The sequence below is a fragment of the Choloepus didactylus genome, chromosome 9 (genome assembly GCF_015220235.1).
Source record: "Choloepus didactylus isolate mChoDid1 chromosome 9, mChoDid1.pri, whole genome shotgun sequence".
In the NCBI taxonomy this organism is placed as follows: domain Eukaryota; kingdom Metazoa; phylum Chordata; class Mammalia; order Pilosa; family Megalonychidae; genus Choloepus; species Choloepus didactylus.
In genome coordinates this window covers 23,970,784-23,992,530 of record NC_051315.1, presented here as the reverse complement: position 1 = coordinate 23,992,530, position 21,747 = coordinate 23,970,784, and the positions used below count along the sequence as shown (strand labels likewise).

General features: G+C 37.3%; 1 protein-coding gene across 3 annotated transcripts in view; it reads left to right on the top strand.

Moving 5' to 3' along the window:
* The window catches only part of DARS1 (aspartyl-tRNA synthetase 1), a 96,697-nt gene that overhangs the window by 47,394 nt on the left and 27,556 nt on the right, over positions 1-21,747 (top strand). For all 3 annotated transcript variants that reach the window (XM_037850534.1, XM_037850532.1, XM_037850533.1), the window contains 2 exons: positions 15,190-15,292; positions 17,923-18,003. In XM_037850534.1, coding sequence (XP_037706462.1) covers positions 15,190-15,292; positions 17,923-18,003 — 184 coding nt within the window. The remainder of the gene's footprint in view (positions 1-15,189; positions 15,293-17,922; positions 18,004-21,747) is intronic.

Genomic DNA, 21,747 nt, shown 5'->3' with positions numbered 1-21,747 from the left:
CACTGAATCCTCATTTGTTATCACTTAGCTTAAGTCCACTTCCTTCTTGATCTTCATTCATAGGTTCACTTTCCATTTCTTTGGTGTCCACAGATATGGTCCTAGGAGTGTGAGAGTTTTCTGTATATATTTTTAAAATATTGCTGTACATTTTGACGATAATCTTGAAGTTATGAAATATATATTTGTTAGGAGTTGAATCATGTCTCCTACAAAAGGCACATTCAGTTTGCAGCTCCTGGTCCTGTGGGTGTAGACCCACTGTAAATAACATCTCTTTAAGATGTTACTTCACTTAAAGTATAGCCTAACTGAATCAGGTTGGGCTTCAGTGCAGATTACTGGAGTCCTTTTTGAGCAGAATGGAATTCAGAAAGAGAAGCCCCTGGGAGCAGCCAGAAGCAGGAAGTCAATAGGATAAGTCAGTGGAATCCAGAAGAGAAAGAAGATTCTACCATGTGCATTGCCATGTGATGGAAAAGGTTGCCAGACAGCCAGAAGATACTGACCCCAGGATTAAAAAAGACTTTCTAGCCTTTGAAACCATGAACCAATAAAGTCTTATTGCTAGTTCCTCATCTTAAAGGCCAACACATAACTGACAACTACAATGTCTATTCAGGGCTTCTGTTAACATTTACTGTTGATTTACAAATGTGTTCATGCCAACTGAAGAAGAAAAGATGTCCATATTCTATATAAATGAAGTTTTCACAGTAGTTTGAATAGAGAAACATTCAGAATGTGTTGGGTTACTAGGTGGTATTTAGTAATTTAGAGGCATCCTGAACTCAAAAAAGTCTGTACCATTAAAGTAGATATATTGAATCCTTTTTTTGTCTGTATAGGGGCAGCAGATCACTAATAGTATAATAGCATCTGTGCAGGCAAAAATGTTTCTATTTCCATTTTCAGCAGTTATCAGATTAGGTAACCATTTGACGCAAATTTCAGTTAACAATGCTTAATTATTAACTTTTACAGGAACAAGATAGTTTTATAAAATTATCAACTGTTAACTTTATTAAAATTATCATTGGTGAATTGCTCTTTGCAGAATTTTGGTTAAATATGAGGCTTAATTATCCTGAACCAACCTCAAAGATAATGTTTTATATAATTGTGAAAAGGTGTTTTTCACATTACTAGTATTGAAGTCAAAATATGGAAACATTAAATATAGAACTGGGTCTGGGGCTACAGCTTTATGTAGTAAACCAAATGTCAGCAATAAAGTTTTTATAAAACTTTAAATAAATATTGTTAATTTGAATTCTATTGTTTTTTATATGTTTGTTTTGATTTTATAGTTAAAGGCTATAAGCATAAGGCATTTATACTAGTTTTATATTTGTAAGTATTTAAGTAATATAATAAAACTAAAGACTTGGTGTTCTGGTTTGCTAATGCTGCCATTATGCAAAATAACAGAAATGGATTGGCTTTTATAAAGAGGGGTTATTTGGTTACAAATTTACAGTCTGAAGGCCATGAAAATGTCAAATTAAGGCATCAACACAAGTATACCTTCACTGAAGGAAGGCCAGTGGTGTCTGGAAAACCTCTGTTAGCTGGGAAGACAAGTGGCTGGCATCTGCTGATCCCGGGTTGTGTTCCAGCTCATCTCTCAGCTTCTGTGCGTTCTTCAAAATGTTGCTGTTGGGGTGTTTTGTCCTCTCTTAGCTTCTCCGGCAAAGTGTCAGCAAAAGTCTGCTTTCAGTGATCATCTCGAAAATGTCTCTTTTGTCTTGTAGCACTGAGCTCATGTTTGAGCTCTTCACGAACTCCAGTGATGTAATTAAGAGCCATGCTCAATGCACAGGGCCACACCTCCATGGAAATAATCCAATTAGAGTTATCACCTTCGGTTGGGTGGGTCACATCTCCATGGAAACAACTCAATCCAAAGGTGCCAACCAAATCAAGACTAAATCATCTGCCCCTACAAAATTGCATAAAAGAACATGGCATTTTGGGGGACATAATACATCCAAACCAGCACCCTTGGCTCTGCCACTAACTAGTTATATGATTTAAGAAGTCCTTTACTGTTTGCTAATCACACCTCTTTCTTTAGAGGCAAGGGCCTTCTTAAAATATCTGTATTTCTGCTTGCTTAGGAAATATAAAAGTCTGAGATGTAATACGATGCTAATTCAGTATAATTGAAAGAAGATACTTAACAGTCTTATAAACCAAGTTTGTGCTTTAGAATTGGAATATAAATTTTTATTATCAAAAGGTGATTTAGTCTTTCCAAAAGACAAAGACCAAACTGGCAAATAAAGACTCCTTTTTACTCTTTTTCTGCCAAGGATATGTGGTAATGTCACCTTAAACTAAGGGACACTGATTTAATCTAAAGTCTTAGGCATTCTATGAGGCACAGACCAACACATCCTGAACTTGAGGTCTTATGATTTAAGCCGTCTTGGTCCATGCGTTTAATATCCTGAAATTTATCCCATTCTAAATTTTCTAGATTGTTTTATGTAATCCACAGTCAGAGATACATAGGGACTCTGAAACGTATGCCAGAAATTAAAATGTCAGTAATGAAAAATTTGTATGAATGTAATTAAATGGGGGAAATTTTAGGATGTATATACGTTATTAGAGTAAGAATTTTTTAAAAACCCATATGATTGTACAATACATGCAGTGAACCCTAATGTAAACTATGGGCTATAGTTTATAGTATAATTATAATAATATTCTCTCATCAGTTATAATGAAGGTACCACACTATTGCAAAATGTTAATAATGAGGGCAGGTATATAGGAACCTAGTATTTTCTGCATGAGTTTTCTGTAAACCTGTAACTTCTCTAATAAAAAAAAATAAATTAAAAAGTAAATTCCTGCAAAAAAAAAAAAAAAAAAAAAAAAGGTGATTTAGGCCCTGCCATGATCAAGATGGTAGAGTGAGACACTTCAGGGCTCTATCCCCTAAAGAAGCTTTCAACAACCAGCAAGAATTGGCAGAAACATCTTTCTCAAAGCTCCAGAAAACAAGTAAAGGACTGTAGTAACAGGGCAAGCACCAAGTCAAGAAAAAGGTTACTTAAAAAGCGGTAGGATCTCTTGGTGCCCTGGCTGGTCCCTCCCTCACCCTTCACCTGTTCATTGCTTTGCCAGCCTGTGCTCTCAGTGTAGATCCCTGGTACCGGTTCCAGAGGGAGCAGAGTACCCTTTGTGCACATACTGAGAGCATATATATTTGCCCAGTCTATCTTATGGTGGCCTAAGGGAATCCCTGTACCAGAACTCACCCTGCCTGTAGAAGGCAATTCACAAAGCTCTTCTACAGAATACTTCAGAGAACAGTCAAATCGTACTGCCTGGGACAAGAGATTGCTGGCTGTAGGACATACAGTACAATTCCTGGGACCCTGAGGAAATTGTTTCCTAGGGTAGAGGGATATGCCAGTTTGGATGTGTTATTTCTCCCAAAATGCCATGTTCTTCAATGCAGTCTTGTGGGGGCAGACGTATTAGTGTTGATTAGATTGGAATCCTTTGATTGTTTCCATGGAGATGTGATTCAATCAACTGCAAGTGAACTGCTTGATTGATTATTTCCATGGAGATGTCAACCCCGGCCATTCAAGGTGGGTCTTGATTTAATCACTGGAATCATATAAAAGAGCTCACAAACAGAAGGACCTCAGAACAGCTGCAGCTTAGAGAGACATTTTGAAGGTGGCCACTGGAAGCTGATGCTGACATTTTGGAGAACACCAATTTGAAAAGCTCCAATTTGAAATGCAACCTGGGAGCAAACAGGCACCAGCCACATGCCTTTGCAGCTAACAGAGGTTTTCTGGATGCCATCGGCCATACGTCAGTGAAGGTACCCTATTGCTGATGCCTTACCTTGGACAGTTTCATGGCCTTCAGACCAAATTTGTAATCAAATAAACCCCCTTTATAACAGCCAGCATCCAGCATCTTCCCCACCTTATGTTCAGGAGTAATAACTTAATAAAAATTAATAACTAACTATTACTCTCTGTTTTTGATCTGTTCCTTTTTAAAGATGAGGAAACTGGAATTTTAAATATTAAGTGTTTTGACTAAGGCCTTTTTGACTCTAGGGCTCACACAACTCTAACCTCTGTATTATCTGCCTCTCTGTGAGATAGTATATAGTATAATGATGTTAGTTCAAAGCCCTCCACAATGTATCTCTGCTTAGATTACGACCTTTATATCGAGAAATGTACTGATGACTGGGAAAGGGACAACCCATTGCTTTCTGCTTCAAAAGTGTCTTTTTTAGAGTGTACAGTTCATTCTGGCCCTTATTCTCAAGGAATAGGATAATGTTTTGTTTCTTGCACATGATAATGATTTTTAGATACTACTACAAGTTATTGAAAGCCAAAACTGGTGAAAAAATAATTTAGGTTTAAAAAGTATAACTGACTATAAAATAAAATTTATGTTTGAGTCATACATTGATGCTAAAAACAGTTCTACAGAAAGAATTTTTAAAAAAATCTTAACTATTAGTGTTACTAAGGAATTTGTCTATTCTTTTATAAATGATATAAATAAGGAATCACCCCATTATTAAAAATCACTATAAAAACAGTGGGGGGAAAGGGAGTTAAAAACTGGAGGTTTCATATTTGCAGTGACAGTTATTTTTCCTGGGTAACTTCAATAATAAAAATATTTGCTGTGGTTATAAACAGGAAACCTAAACATCACTAGGCAAATCTAATAATTAATTGCATTTACTTTTATTTAAGCTGTCTTTTTCTTATCATCAGAACTGTCATTAACACAGTGCTTCTTACACACTATCACTGTCTTTATGAGAAGTCATTCATCAAAGCAGCCATATGATGTATGCCACTGGTGTGGAAAATTAGACCACAGACTCAAGTTTAGAATAAGAATGTACCCTTTACTAAGATTCTGGGCACAGGAAGAAAATGAAAGGGATTGGCTGGATGACTGAATCTGTTCCTTAGCACATCATATTTCAGGCTCTTTGTTTTGCACTTATACAGAATTGCTCTATGTTCAGCAAGGGAGAAGAAATCTTGGGACATTCAGATATGGTTGTCCTTTTAGCTTTTTCAAGAATGGAGTTGATATACATGCAATTCTGCTATAACATGACATGTATTTCTAAACATCATCATGTATGCAAAATTATGCAATAAAAACCACAAGGCTTATAGGAAAAATGGTATTATCAGCAGAACACTCAAAAACTTCATCAGTGACACATTTTAAAAAAAGATAAACATCTAATTTTAAAAGCTAGTGTCGAATGGTTAAGAAATACGTAAATACTTCAATAAATAAGACACTTTACCTGAAAAAGACCTGCAGTTTGATTGTGGAAATGGACATTGGAAGAGTTGCAGCTTGTAAGTTATTGTGAAATGGTAGAAGGAGGGCTTATCTGAAATTGGAAGGAAAGTTGTAACACCAAATGTGGATGGCTGTGGCTCATAACATAGCTCTGTAGTAAATGTTTGAGGTTTGTGCATTTTCTGTATTCCTACGTGTTTTGGTTCACTTGAATATAGTTGTCTGCATTCACCTAGTATTTCTTGGTGATGAACTCTGGCATAAGAAAACAAGAAATTCTCATTATGTTCAAATTGTTCCCTTATATAGCAGTCACACTGGAACAATTTCACCAGTGTTACAGCAGAACTAGTAGAGGTCTTGGTGTTTACCCAGTGAGTAGGTAAAAACAAGCCCTGTTTGCTGACTGCAAGAAGGGGAAAATGACTTGGAAGCTTCTAGTTTGAGAAGTAACACCATCCATCTGGATCCATGTTCCAGGATGGGCTGGGATTTAACATGATCTGCTTTAGAACTTGAATGGGCCTGGGCTTCCTTAGAGCACTTGACCAGATGAAGGGTAGATACTGAACAGAAGCAGAGCTGTGTTAGCAAATAAGAAAGGAAGAGTGGATTTTGATAGGCAGCTGGCAGTATCTGCTAAGTTTGTCTATGTTGAGTAAATTGGACAGAAGTTCCAGCCTTTGAGTTGGAGAGCTCAAAGCCAGAAACAGATTGTTTTACTGAAAACCACTTTATTTTTTCTGGCTGACAGTATTCCCAGTCCCCTCATTCTAAATGTTTTCGAGTGTCCACATGGAAGACCCTGGCTTTACAATTCCTTACTTTTCCTCCACTGTATCTTCACTATTACTCCTTCTTAACAGTCATCCTGTGCTTGGATTTTGCTCCTCAGAACTTCACCATTTTAAACTCCAGTGGCCATTCTCTCTAATTACTTCCACCCTTATACCTCTCCATGGCTTCTAATCTCCTGTTGGACATATCAAGACTTCTAGTCTTTTAATCAGTCTCCCCATTTTCTACTAGTATTTTCAGCCCTCCCCTTTTAAAATTCAGTTTTATTGAGATATATTCTCATACCATGCAATCATGCACAGTGTACAGTCATTTCACAGTACCATCATATAGTTGTGTATTCATCACCTCAGTCAATTTCTAAATATTTTCATTGCTCTAAAAAAAAGATAAAAACAAGAATAAAAATAAAAGTATAAAAGAACATCCAAAACATTCCATTCCCCATCCCACTCTATTTTTCATTTAATTTTTGTCCCCATTTTTCTACTCATATGTCCATACATTGGATAAAGGGCGTTTTAGCCATGAGACTTTCACAATCACAAAGTCATACCATTTGAGCTACATAGTTACAGTCGTCTTCAAGAATCAAGGTTACTGGGTTGCAGTTGGACAGTTTCAGGTATTTCCTTCTAGCTATTCCAATACACTAAAGACTAAAAAGGGTTATCTATGTAGCACATAAGAATATCCTCCAGAGTGACCTTTCGACTTCGTTTGAAGTCTCTCAGCCACTGAAACTTTGTTTCATTTTGCTTCCCCCTTTTGGTTGAGATTTTCTCAATCCTGTGATGCAGGGTCCATGCTCATCCCTGGAAGTTATGTCCTGCGTTGCCAGGGAGATTTACATCCCTGGGAGTCAGGTCCCACCTAGTGGGGAGGGCAGTGGATTTACCTGCCAAGTGGTCAGCCCCCTTTTGACTGCACACAACCCATGTTTCATTCCTAGAACTGCTCTCACTATTCTCTTATCCACTGTTGCGTTGTCTTTTTATTTTTCTTACCCTACCAATGCTCTATAAACTCCCTTGGTTTACAAGCTCCTGATGCCATGATCTAACACTGAAGTTAGAGAGTGTATTTTTTTATTTGTGACACCATGATTGATTTCCATTCCTCAGCTGGGCCCAATAGTATACTCTATGTAATAATGAAAATAAAGGGTTAAAGTCTGGTGCCTCCATTTTCACTGTTTCATTGAACTCTTCAGGATCTCTTTCCTCTTTATCCCTTAGTTTCTAAGTTGAGCTAGAAAGGAAAAATTTGGAAAAAACTGAGTTCTATTCCTTAATATATTATCAGCCTTCTATTATGATTTAAAACAACATATAACAAGATCTAAAATTCTGGTGGATTTTTTTGTTAAATAAAACAAAAATCCTTACCTATAGATGTTTTCAGCTTACTCTAGAAATTTTACTACTAGTGAAGCTTGGAGTCATTCAAATGAATATTTGAATTCTGTTCAGGAAGCAAGCAGCTTAGTGGGGCCAACTAACCATTCTGCCAGAGTCTTTGGTTTGGAAAATAGTATGATTGAAATGTGTCTGTGAGAAAAAGGCCACTTCTAATCCTTATTTAATTTTCATTCTTTAATCAGTTTTTATATATGAAATACTTACAATGATCTTTAGTACTGGGAAAGTGCTTTAGGATTCTTTGTTTATTCTCAAGTTGTTTCCATTTTGAGTGGTACTACCCAAAGAGAATGGACATTTAAAACATGTGATCATTTACAACAAAATTGAAAAAAATAGTGGCATTTATATGTTAATTCCATGAGGTCCTACATTTAACTCAAATCCCTCTGGCCATATATCAGGTGGAAAAAAGCAGGGGCTCCACTATTAAAAATATCAAGTCAGATCATTCCAGCTGGGGTTTCCTAATCATTTAAAACGCAAAAGATGAGGTCATTTTTAATATCTTAAGTGGATAACTATCGTACCATTTACTTTAGATATTAAATCTGCTGCAGTGCCTGTCTTTGATCATACTTACTAGATTGTACTGCAAGCAGTTTCTAGCTTTTAAATATTTTCTTTAAAAGCAACATTGGAGTTTAATATGGAGCCACCTGTTTTCTCCAGATTATCTGTCCTAAGAATAACCGATTCATCAATATACCAGTCCAAAAAGTTGACTCATTAATTGGGTTTAAGTGCCACAGGACTCTCCAACACATTATTTTAATCACTTTGTTGGAAAGACCAATTTTCTCATGGTTGAATGCATATAAAAATGAAGCAACTGAATGAGTTACATAGGGAGGTTGGCACATCTCATTCCCTAGAGCTCTTTAAGAACAGGTTCTTAATTGTATGTATGAAATAGCTTGAGGTCTTTAAATGAAATTTGTCTAAAAGCAGCAGTATAGGATTCCTATGCAGACCTGTGTTTCTGAGCTCTCATCTTATATTGACATTACTTATCCAACATTTAGTAGCTGTTAGTTGCAGTTTAGGCAAGAAGTCACTCCTTTTTTCTTTTTATAGTTAATTTTATTTAGTATTTTAAAGCAGAATAAGTTACTAACAAAATAGTGTATGTTAGTTGAGGTTGAGTATTGTAAAGACAAAATTTTTTAGAGGTAGCCTCTAGGCCTTTTTGTATTGACTACTATAAAAGACTACAATGAATGTGAACTCCAGTTTTTAAAGTTTATAGCTTAAGTTTTATGGTGCCTACTAAAAGGGCTGCAATTATTGTGAACAGCTGTTTTTTTAAAATCCAGTTTTATTGAGCTATATTCACATACCATACAATCATCTACAGTGTATAAACAACTGTTCAGAGTACCATCATATAGTTGTGCATTCATCACCACAATTTTTGAACATTTTCCTTGTTCAAAAAAATAAAAATAAAAATAAGAATAAAAATATAAGTAAAAAAGAACACCCAAAGCATTTCATCCCCCCCATCCCACCCTATTTTCCACTTAGTATTTGTCCCCATTTTTCTACTCATCTGTCTGTACATTGGATAAAGGGAGTGTGAGCCACAAGGTTTTCACAATCACACAGTCACACCAAGTAAGCTACAGTCATGCAGTCGTCTTCAAGAATCAAGGCTACTGGGCTGCAGTTTGACAGTTTCAGGTATTTCCTTCTAGCTATTCCAATACACTAAAAACTAAAAAGGGATATCTATATATAGTGACCTCTGGACTCCATTTAAAATCTCTGAGCCACTGAAACTATTTTGAACATCAGTTTTAAAAGTTAAAATGATATTTTACTGTTTGTTCTTAAATGTCCTTCTTACCCCCCACCACAAACATAGAGATATTTTGATTCCAAATATAAGGCTTATTCAGTCCTGGTATTTGGAGTTCATGTTTTATTTTCTTTTTCTTCATATTAGTCATTGTGGTTAAGTGATTTGTTGGTAGCTGGTGAGTCACAAGTATGTTTGTCATTCTTTAATGAGTCACCTAGATACATGCAAGGTTTTTTATTTTCTTTCCTTTCTAGAACTTTTAGCTAAAAATAGATATTTTACTAGGTGGTAGGTTAAAATGTCAGTTATCCTGGTTAACTGCATTGCCTAGTTTGTTACGTTAATTATTAGACTTGGAAAATATTAAAATGATATTCAGAAGTCTCATTTATGTAGGAAACTTTTATTTAGCACTTTCAATTGTCCAGGTACTCTGCTGGACTTGTGTATACAAAGTTATATGTATGACGCATGTCATTTAAGAAACTTAATTTTGGGTGAGGGTAAAATGTAGATATATAATTGCATGCAGGGACATTTTACAGGTGTTGTGGTAGGAGTATATTAGCCAGTATATTAGCTGTGGTTGAGGTGCTGAGGGAGGTGGGCATGTGGTACCTCTTGGGCATCCATGTGAGTAAGTTGGTAAGCATAGGCTAGGTCATTATACTACTGTGTATTGCAACTCTTTGAACAACTGTACCTAGATTTTTTTGGAATGAGGTCCTTATCTATTAGAGTCCTGTCCAATTCAATATATGTATTGAAAACTTGGGTAAAGATAAAAATGTGCTTAACAGTAGATCTAAAACCTTGTGTCAAAAATTCAGAGATGGTTTATGGGTTGAATTCTTTTAGGTTAAATATAATTGTATGGGTGATTTCATTTTGCTGAATCTCTGTTGAGACTGGAAACAACAGCACAGTCAAGATCATTTGCATTACTGGGGAAGACAGTATAACTCTTGGGCATTTTGGAAACAATTAGTGATGGGCCTATTATTTTAGGTTACTTTTGCATGAACTGTAAAGGAATGTAGAAACTTGTGAGCTTCTAAGAATGAGAATGAGTTATTTCAAAATGGGTTAATAATGTGTTTTAGGGTGTTTAAAATTTGGAACTAATTTGTCCATAACAGAACTGTCCAATGCAATAATCATTAAATAATCTTACTAGCTGCCTGATCTTAGACTAATTACTTAACCTTTTAGAATCTCAGTTTTCTTATCTGTAAAATGGTGATAATACTCACCTTGTAGGCCTTTGTGAAGTTTAAATGAGGTGGTATAGGTGTAAAGCACTTCACACAGGAAATGGAACATAAAAAGAAATTGCTGAGTGATAATGGAAATAATAATACTTTGAATATTAAGATCATTTGCATTTAAGCTAAGAAAAACTGTGCCAGCTTATTCAGCATTTAAAAAATTTAAAAACAGTACAGAGAAATTGAGTGCAACAGAAGGAGAATGACACACAATTTATGAAGCATTCTATATTTTCTGTGAATGAGGAAAAACTGGAAAAATACAGATCAATCAGTAAACAGTGATTATAGAAAGAGGGAGGGGGTTGGATATGTGATGTTTAAATTTACATACTTAAAACCAGCTAAACTATCAAAAGGTTTTGGACATTTTACAAAGAAACAGGAAGTGATGACCCAGGCAAAGGAGAAGATTAAAGCATCAGAAACCATAAAAATGAGGAGGGCCAGACCTGGGATGTTACAAAGACTTTTAGAATGGTCTAAATGTGCTCAAAGAGCTAAAGGCTAACATGAACTAAAGGAAATCAAGGAAATAGTAGATGAACACTAAGAAAATATCATTAGAGAGATGGAAGTTATGGAAAAAAGACAGAGCTGAATACCACAGTAACAGAAATTAAAAATTCCATAGGGGGATTCAGCAGCAGATTGGAGCTGGCAGAAGAAAGAATCAATGAACTTGAAGATAAGACAATTGAAATTATCCAGGCTGAGGGGTAGAAGAGAAAATGAAGAACAATGAGCAGAGCCTTAGGAACTTGTGGAGCACCATCAAGTGTACCAGTATAAGCATTGTGGGAGTTCCAGAAGGAGAAGAAAGAAAGGGGCAGAGGGAGTATTCAAAGAAATAATGACTGAAAATTTCCAAAATTAATGAAAGACATGAATATACACACCCAAGATACTCAGTGAACTCCAAACAGCATAAACCCAAATAGACCCACAGTGTGCCATATTATAATGAAATTGTCAGGGGCCAAATGAAGAGAATTCTGAAAGCTGCAAGAGAGAAGCAAAGTGTTACATACAAGAGAGCCTCAGTAAGATTAATTGCCAATTTCTCATCAGAAAGAAGGCAGTGGGATGACATTCTTAAAGTGCTGCAAGCAAAAAACTGTCATCCAATAATTCTATGTCCAACAAAATTGTCTTTCAAAAATGAGGAATTAAGACAGTCCCAAGTAGGATTTGGTGAGTTTGTACAGGCTGGAGTGAAATCCTGATACATCCCAGAGTGATATGGGCAGAGAGTATAAGTGTATTTTGGGGGCCCCCTGAGGAACTGGGAGAAATGCGGAAATGTTGGACTTCCCCAGGACTCTTGCTGGTTTTCCCGCAAACATTGAGAACTACCAGTTTAGTGGGCCGAGCCCCTTGTGAGGCTTGTTGCTGTAAGAAAGAGGTTAAGCATACCTATAATTGTGCCTAGGAGTCCCCCCAGAGAGCCTTTTTGTTGCTCAGATTGTTCTGAGTAGTGCTGATATTGATACTCCCTAGAGCAGTCACTTTGAAGAGAGCAATACTCATTTGAAGTCAGCTTTAATATTTCATAGTCAAATTTTGTGTGTCTGTTTTTTAAAATTTCTTTACAGCATGTGTGTGATGAAGTACAAATAAACTTTTACTAATTTCAGATCCCTTTATTATGATCAGGTGATAGCTTTGAATTTAAGGATTTTTTTTTTTAGATTTCACAACTTTTCTTAAGCTTATGATTTTATTAGTCAGTTCTTGCCACAAAAATACTGTCTATTGATCCATATCCAAAAGAATGAAAGAGGGCCCCTATCTCATACGTTATATAAAAATTAATGCAAATCGAATCAAAGACCTAAATATAAGAACCAGGACCATTAAAGTCCTAGGAGAAAATGTAGGGAAGCATTTTTAAGATTTTGTCTTGGGCCATAGCTTCTTAGACTTTATACCCAAAGTGCAAGCAGCAAAAGGAAAAAATAGATGAATGGAACCTGCTCAAAATTGAATACTTTTGTGCTTCAAAGGACTTTGTCAAGAAAGTGGAAAGGCAGCCTGTGCAATGGGAGAAAATATTTGGAAACCACAAATCCGATAGGAATTTATTATCCAGAATATATAAAGAAATCCTACAACTTGACAATAAAAGACAAACAACCCAATTTTAAAATAGGCGAAAGACTTGAATAGACATTTCTCCAAAGAGCTAATACAAATGGCTAAAAAGCACATGAAAAGATATTCAACATAACTAGCTATTAAGGAAATGCAAATCAAAACTACAAGATATTTCACACTTACTAGAATGACCACTGTTAAAAAAACAAAACTACAAGTTTTGGGAGAAGATGTGGAGAAATAGGAACACTGATTCTTTGCTGGTGGGAATGTACAATGGTGCAGCGGCTCTGGAAGACAGTGTGGCAGTTCCTCAGGAACTCAGGAATTGCTATATGATCCGGCAGTCCCGGATCTTCAGAAGAACTGAAAGCAGGGACTTGGGCAGACATTTGCACAACAGTGTTCATGTGGGATTATTCACAATACCAAAAGGTGGAAGCAACCCAAATGTTCATTCACTGATGAATGGATAAACAAAATGTGGTATATACACACAATGAAATATTATTCAGCCATAAAAAGGAATGAGGTCCTGATGCATGTGACGACATGGATGAACCTTGAGGACATCATGTTGAGTGAAATAAGCCAGACATAAAAGGGCAAATACTGTATGATCTCACTGTTATGAACTAATTATAGTAAGCAAGCTCGTAGAGATAGAATCTAGAATATAGGTATGCCCGTTTGTATATATTATATCCCCTAGAAAAAGCCATATTCTTTAATGCAATCTCGTGGGGGCAGATTGATTAATATTTTTGATTAGGGTGTGACCTCTTGATTGAATATTTACAAGGGGATGTAAACCCTGCCCATTCAGGGTGGGTCTTAATTAAATCACTGGAGTCCTATAAGCCCTCACAGACAGGAGGAGCTCAGTGCTATAGCTTAGAAGGACTTTTGAGAGAAGCTAAGAGCTGACACTGATATGCCCCAGGATATGCTAAGACAGACTCCCAGGCACTTAGAGAGAAACATCCTGGGAGAAAGAACCAATAATGAACGCACAGGAGCTGAGAGAGGAGCTGGAACACAACCTGGGATCAGCAGACGCCAGCCACATGCCTTCCCAGCTAACAGGTTTTCCGGACACCATTAGTCATCCTTCAGTGAAAGTATCATCTTATTGATGCCTTAGTTTGGACACTTTTATGGCCTTAGAACTGTAAATTTGTGTCTTAATAAATTCCCTTTATAAAAGCCAATCCATTTCTGGTATTTTGCATACAGCAGCATGTTAGCAAACCAGAACAATAGGTTACCAGGAGATAGATTGGGTTTAGAGAATGGGTAGTTGATGATTAACTTGTACAGAATTTCTTATGTAGGATGATAGTTAAAGTTTGGAAATGGGTGGTAGTGTTGGTAGCACATTATTGTGAGTGTAGTCAGCACTGAAATATAGGTGAATGTGGCTAACAGAGGAAACTTTAGGGTGACTATATTATTAGAATGAAGATTAAAAGATAAAACATAGGATTGTACAGCACTGTGAACCCTATTATAGATGGCGGACTATAATTAATGTATGTATAAGAATATTCTTTCATGAGTTTTAACAAATATATGATACTAATACAAGGTGGTAATAGTAGAGTGGTATATGGAAAAAATATCACCTAATGTAAATAATGGATGATAGAACTATTTTAATAATCTTTCATCAATTGTAACAAAGGTAACTTCTGTTAAAAAAAAAAGTACAATTTTTTTTTTAAGTGCTATCATCAGTAGTAATAAATGTTCCACACCAGTGCAAGGTGTTCTTGGTGGGGTGCTGTATGGGAATCCTGTATTTTATGCATGATTGTTTTGTAAACTCACAACTTCTCTAATTAAAAAAAATGAACACTAAAAAAATTCAAGTTTGTTACAAAATTAAACTGGGAGATTGCATTTATTTTACATTCAGGGTATATTAAGCTTTATATAGGCATTCTATATCCATGAGTGAGAGTACCCATTCTAATAGTCTATAGGTGATGAGGATTTAATTGTAAAAGAACACCCTAATGTCATCTTTAATACCTTGAAATCTTTTCAGTTGATCTTCTTGTATTATTTAATTCCATTACATGCCAGTAATTGCATTTATTGAAGCCAGTGTTTCTAGTTATAGGAAATGCTGATCTTAGTAAATTTCAAACATGAGGAGGGAAATGTTCCTTTATACATAATTGAAAGATTCCCAGTTTTCACAGTTTAGTCCCAGTACTGTTGCTTTTTATGTCCGAGTATTTTATAAATGGTAAGTAAATTATGGCATCTAAAAAATCCCTATTCAAGAAATCTCACAAGTTATGCTACCTAACAGCTTCTTGAAAGTAGGTTAAATAGACTTGCTTTATCTCAAGGGCTTACTGTATTAAAGAAGAGTATTCAGCTTTTAGTGCTGAAATAACCAAATTGAGTTCTGACAGCTCTGACGTGATGATTAAAGTTGGAAAAAAAATTTTTTTGACAGCATCAACAAAGAGAGCATCGTGGATGTAGAAGGTGTTGTAAGAAAAGTGAATCAGAAAATTGGAAGCTGTACACAGCAGGATGTTGAGTTACATGTTCAAAAGGTAACTTTTTTTCAGAATATAAAATTGTGCACAGAAATAGATTTTTAAAGTTCCTTATAATTTTTTCATGTCAAATCTATGTGTTCTTAATAATTAGAATTGATGTAAAATATTGAGATTTATAAGTTGATTACTAAATCAGTTAGCTTTTGTTATGTAACAGACAATCCCAATACTTAGTGGCTAAAAACAATGTTCATTTATTTATTCATGATTCTGTGAGTTGGTCAGTTGAGGCTGGACCCATTTGAGATGGCTCGTCTCTGTTCCACGTGACATTGACTGGGCTCACCGATATACTGGGGCGTCTCTCCCTGTGGTTTCTCCTTGTCCAGTAGGCAAGCCCAGGCTTGTTTACATGATGTCAGAGGGTTCCCAACAAGAGAGAGAAGACTTCCTGTGTAAGCACTTTTCAAGTTTCTGCTTTTGTCACTCTTGCTAAATATCCTGTTGGCCAAAGCAAGTCACATGGCAAAATTCAAATGGAAGGGGTGGAAAAATAGATTCCACCTCTTAATGGGAGGAGAGGCAACATCTTCGCAAAGGGATATGCATAAAGGGTTAGGAGGAATTATTGCAGGAATAAAACATGACTCGTAATATGTTTTCTTCTGAGGATGCAATGCTAAAGGTTGGTGAATTTTTGCTGATTCTTATCTATATTTCATTATAATCATTATATTGCTGATATTTTATAGTATGGAGAAGTCACAAGAGACAATACCATGTTGGTCTTTTATTCCAACAGTAACTTCTTTTCATACAAGATTTATCCTCCATCTGTTGTCTTCTAAAAAGGCATAAAAACTGGCAGTGTTCATCATCAATGGCTTTTAAGATAACCATGAGTGAATTTACACATATTTAGTGTTGTTGAAATAACCCTGCAAATTTGAACCTGTAATTCTCAGATTGAGGCCTAGTTTGTGTCTGCAAAAAGCATCATTAAATTTTTCTTGAGTAATCTTTAAGGCAGAATGGCCTCTTCTGTCTTCACCCCTCTGTATGTACACATGCAAGGCTTAGAACATATTGTAAGTTTTCCTGATCTAGCTCGCCAAATGCTTTGTTCTCTTTGTATAAGTATCATTTCATACTGACCCACCAGAAGTCTGTAACCTATTTAAGGCAGACCAACCAGAGGATAAGAGTAGAGATAAAAAATGAATAACTCCATTTATGCTGATCAAGTCAACCTCTCATCTTCCAAGTAACATTTCTTTTTCAGTACTTTAATAAATAAAATTTTAGTGAATAGAGCAGGAAAAGTACTTCTAAAATATTCTTATTATTCAACATACAGTACAGCATTAATAAATGTTAATAATTATAAAGTCAAAGGAGTTTACAGGCAAATTTTGCCTTAATAAAAATAATCATAGTGTATGTCACAAAGCATGAACAATTGTATGCTATCTAGAATCTTAAAATAAGCAGTGACTCTCCATTACCATGTATTTATTCAGCCAGCAAACAGTTATTGAATATATACATCATTCCAGGCACTATATGAAGTTCTAGGGATCAAAACACTCACAACCTGAAGGAGGAGATGGTGAATTTCCACTAGCTACAAAACTAGAGCTGTCCAGTTCTCCAGCTTGGGTTGGAAATCAAGTTTTTGTGAACTCATCAGAGAAAAGCCCTATAATTTAGGTATATAGGGTGGTAACATGTAATTTCGTTTCACTGTGAGGAGGATTGGAGTACCCTGTCTGATACTTTTTTAAGCGTTGTGTGAGCTGAATGCTAAATATGGTCTACCAGCTAGAAGAATTTAATTTCCTTTCCTGAATTAAATAGATAATTTCTTTTTTCCCTTTGTGCCTTCACAGGTTTTCCAGATATATTTGGAGATAACTAATAGAGTAACTTTTTTTTTTAAGGGAGCCAAAAACCCTAGCCAGACTTTATGACCTATCCACTTTTTATCACTAAAATGTAAGTCGTGTGAGTGACTGTTTAGGGATTTTAACAACATAAAGGAACACACTGTCTTTGGCAGCTTATAACCAGGAGAACAGCAGAAAATGAAATGTAACAAGATTGATGAGAGAAGGCAATGAAGAGATACATGGAAAAAAAAAAAGAAGTATAAAGAGTTGGACTGAATTTGGTACTAGTGGCAGAAATGGCCAAATAGCCAACTGCTGTTAATAACAATAACTAATATGTTACTGGCCCCTTCAAATAGCAGTGTTTTCACATTGTTGCCCGATGTGATTCTTACAGCGGACTTCATTTTACAGGATGGAACATTGACGCGCCAAGGTTAAGTGATTTGCCTAGGGACAGCTTTTATGTGCCAAACTAGGTTTTAAGCCCAGTACTTTAACCCCAGTTATTACTTATTTATTACATTTGTGTGCACTTTAGAATTTTAAAAGTGTTTATATCAGTGTTACCTCATTTGACTGTTCCAGCAACCCCGAGATGTAGGCAAGAAGTAATTTTAATCCCCGTTTTATAAACAAAAAAAAGTGTATCATCTTGTTTGATTTTAACAAGTAGTTTCAGTTAAAGATGTATATAAAGTGTGCTTCATTTTTAAGTCATTTCTAGATTTTTTTTAACAAAATGTATCAGGTTTTGTGTTTTCCATACCATTTTTTGTAATATCTCCCTTTCAGATTTATGTGATCAGTTTGGCTGAACCCCGTCTGCCCCTGCAGCTGGATGATGCCATTCGGCCTGAGGTAGAAGGAGAAGAGGTGAAAAATATACTTTTGAAATACTGTGCTTCCTCTGTATGTTTAGTTTGCAAAATATTTGAAAACTTGATGCGCTACTTTTTTTTTTTTTTTTTTTTAGTCCCCATTTTTCTGCTCATCCATACACTAGATAAAGGGGGTGTGATCCACAAGGTCTTCACAATCACACTGTCACCCCTTGTAATCTACATTATTATATAATTGTCTTCAGGAGTCCAGACTGCTGGGTTGGAGTTTGGTAGTTTCAGGTATTTACTCCTAGCTATTCCAATACATTAAAACCTAAGAGGTGTTATCTATATAGTGCATAAGAATGTCCACCAGAGTGACCTCTCGACTCCATTTGAAATCTCTCAGCCACTGAAACTATTTCGTCTCATTTTGCATCCCCCTTTTGGTCAAGAAGATACTCTCAGTCCCACGATGCCGGGTCCACATTCATCCCCGGGAGTCATATTCTGCATTGCCAGGGAGATTTACACCACTGAGAGTCAGGTCCCACGTAGAGGGGAGGGCAGCGAGTTCACCTGTCGAGATGGCTCAGTTAGAGAGAGAGAGGTTGATGCTCTGCTTTTGTGTCAACAGTGCCTCTATGTTGATTTGAACTTCATTTTTATTTAAATTTACTCATGTCAACAGTTCTCAATCTTTTTGGTCTCAGGAACCTTTATATTCTTAAAAGTGATTGAGGGGAGGTGTTTGTTTGGACTGGGGAAGGGAGGCGGCGGGCAAAGCGCACGTCGAGCGGGGGAGCGGCGCTGACTGTGGAGATCCGCGGAGGCCGACAGGATTCGTTGGCTGCCGTGCCCGCTACCATGCACTGGGAGGCGGGGCAAGATGGCAGACTGGTGAGCTGTATGTTTTAGTTACTCCTCCAGGAAAGTAGGTAAAAAGCCAGGAACTGCGTGGACTGGACACCACAGAGCAATCTGTCTTTGGGCATACTTCATACAACACTCATGAAAACGTGGAACTGCTGAGATCAGCGAAATCTGTAAGTTTTTGCGGCCAGGGGACCTGCGCCCCTCCCTGCCAGGCTCAGTCCCGGGGGAGGAGGGGCTGTCAGCTCCAGGAAGGAGAAGGGAGAATTGCAGTGGCTGCTCTTATCGGAAACTCATTCTACTGATTCAAACTCCAACCATAGATAGACCGAGACCAGACACCAGAGACTCTGAGAGCAGCCAGCCCAGCAGAGAGGAGACAGGCATAGAAAAAAAACAACACGAAAAACTCCAAAATAAAAGCAGAGGATTTTTGGAGTTCTGGTGAACACAGAAAGGGGAAGGGTGGAGATCAGGCCTTGAGGCGCATATGCAAATCCCGAAGCAAGGCTGATCTCTCTGCCCTGTGGACCTTTCCTTAATGGCCCTGGTTGCTTTGTCTGTTAGCATTTCAATAACCCATTAGATCTCTGAGGAGGGCCGTTTTTTTTTTTTTTTTTTTTCCTTTTTGCTTTTTCTAAAACAATTACTCTAAGAAGCTCAATACAGAAAGCTTCAAAGAATTGAAATTTGGGCACGTCAAGTCAAGAGCAGAACTAAGAGAGCTCTGAGACAAAAGGCAATAATCCAGTGGCTGAGAAAATTCACTAAACAACACAACTTCCCAAGAAAAGGGGGGTGTCCGCTCACAGCCACCATCCTGGTGGACAGGAAACACTCCTGCCCATCGCCAGCCCCATAGCCCAGAGCTGCCCCAGACAACCCAGTGTGACGGAAGTGCTTCAAATAACAGGCACACACCACAAAACTGGGCGTGGACATTAGCCTTCCCTGAAACCTCAGCTGAATGTCCCAGAGCTGGGAAGGAGGAGCAGTGTGAGTTAACAGAGCCCCATTCAGCCATCATTTGAGCAGACTGGGAGCCTCCCAACACAGCCCAGCAGCCCAGAACTGCCCTGGGGGGACGGCACTCACCTGTGACATAGCACAGTCATCCCTCAACAGAGGACCCGGGGTGCACAGCCTGGAAGAGGGGCCCACTTGCAAGTCTCAGGAGCCATACGCCAATACCAAAGACTTGTGGGTCAGTAGCAGAGACAAACTGTGGCAGGACTGAACTGAAGGATTAGACTATTGCAGTAGCTTTAAAACTCTAGGATCATCAGGGAGATTTGATTGTTAGGGGCCACCCCCCCTCCCCGACTGCCCAGAAACACGCCCCACATACAGGGCAGGCAACACCAACTACACACGCAAGCTTGGTACACCAATTGGGCCCCACAAGACTCACTCCCCCACTCACCAAAAAGGCTAAGCAGGGGAGATCTGGCTTGTGGAGAACAGGTGGCTCGTGGACGCCACCTGCTGGTTAGTTAGAGAAAGTGTACTCCACGAAGCTGTAGATCTGATAAATTAGAGATAAGGACTTCAACTGGTCTACAAACCCTAAAAGAACCCTATCAAGTTCAGCAAATGCCACGAGGCCAAAAACAACAGAAAATTATAAAGCATATGAAAAAACCAGACGATATGGATAACCCAAGCCCAAGCACCCAAATCAAAAGACCAGAAGAGACACACCTAGAGCAGCTACTCAAAGAACTAAAGATGAACAATGAGACCATAGTACGGGATATGAAGGAAATCAAGAAGACCCTAGAAGAGCATAAAGAAGACATTGCAAGACTAAATAAAAAAATGGATGATCTTATGGAAATTAAAGAAACTGTTGACCAAATTAAAAAGATTCTGGACACTCATAGTACAAGACTAGAGGAATTTGAACAACGAATCAGTGACCTGGAAGATGACAGAATGGAAAATGAAAGCATAAAAGAAAGAATGGGGAAAAAAATTGAAAAACTCGAAATGGACCTCAGGGATATGATAGATAATATGAAACGTCCGAATATAAGACTCATTGGTGTCCCAGAAGGGGAAGAAAAGGGTAAAGGTCTAGGAAGAGTATTCAAAGAAATTGTTGGGGAAAACTTCCCAAATCTTCTAAACAACATAAATACACAAATCATAAATGCTCAGCGAACTCCAAATAGAATAAATCCAAAAAAACCCACTCCGAGACATATACTGATCACACTGTCAAACATAGAAGAGAAGGAGCAAGTTCTGAAAGCAGCAAGAGAAAAGCAATTCACCACATACAAAGGAAACAGCATAAGACTAAGTAGTGACTACTCAGCAGCCACCATGGAGGCGAGAAGGCAGTGGCACGATATATTTAAAATTCTGAGTGAGAGGAATTTCCAGCCAAGAATACTTTATCCAGCAAAGCTCTCCTTCAAATTTGAGGGAGAGCTTAAATTTTTCACAGACAAAGAAATGCTGAGAGAATTTGCTAACAAGAGACCTGCCCTACTGGAGATACTAAAGGGAGCCCTACAGACAGAGAAACAAAGACAGGACAGAGAGACTTGGAGAAAGGTTCAGTACTAAAGAGATTCGGTATGGGTACAATAAAGGATATTAATAGAGAGAGGGAAAAATATGGCAAACATAATCCAAAGGATAAGATGGCCGATTCAAGAAATGCCTTCACGGTTTTAACATTGAATGTAAATGGATTAAACTCCCCAATTAAAAGATATAGATTCGCAGAATGGATCAAAAAAAATGAACCATCAATATGTTGCATACAAGAGACTCATCTTAGACACAGGGACACAAAGAAACTGAAAGTGAAAGGATGGAAAAAAATATTTCATGCAAGCTACAGCCAAAAGAAAGCAGGTGTAGCAATATTAATCTCAGATAAAATAGACTTCAAATGCACGGATGTTTTGAG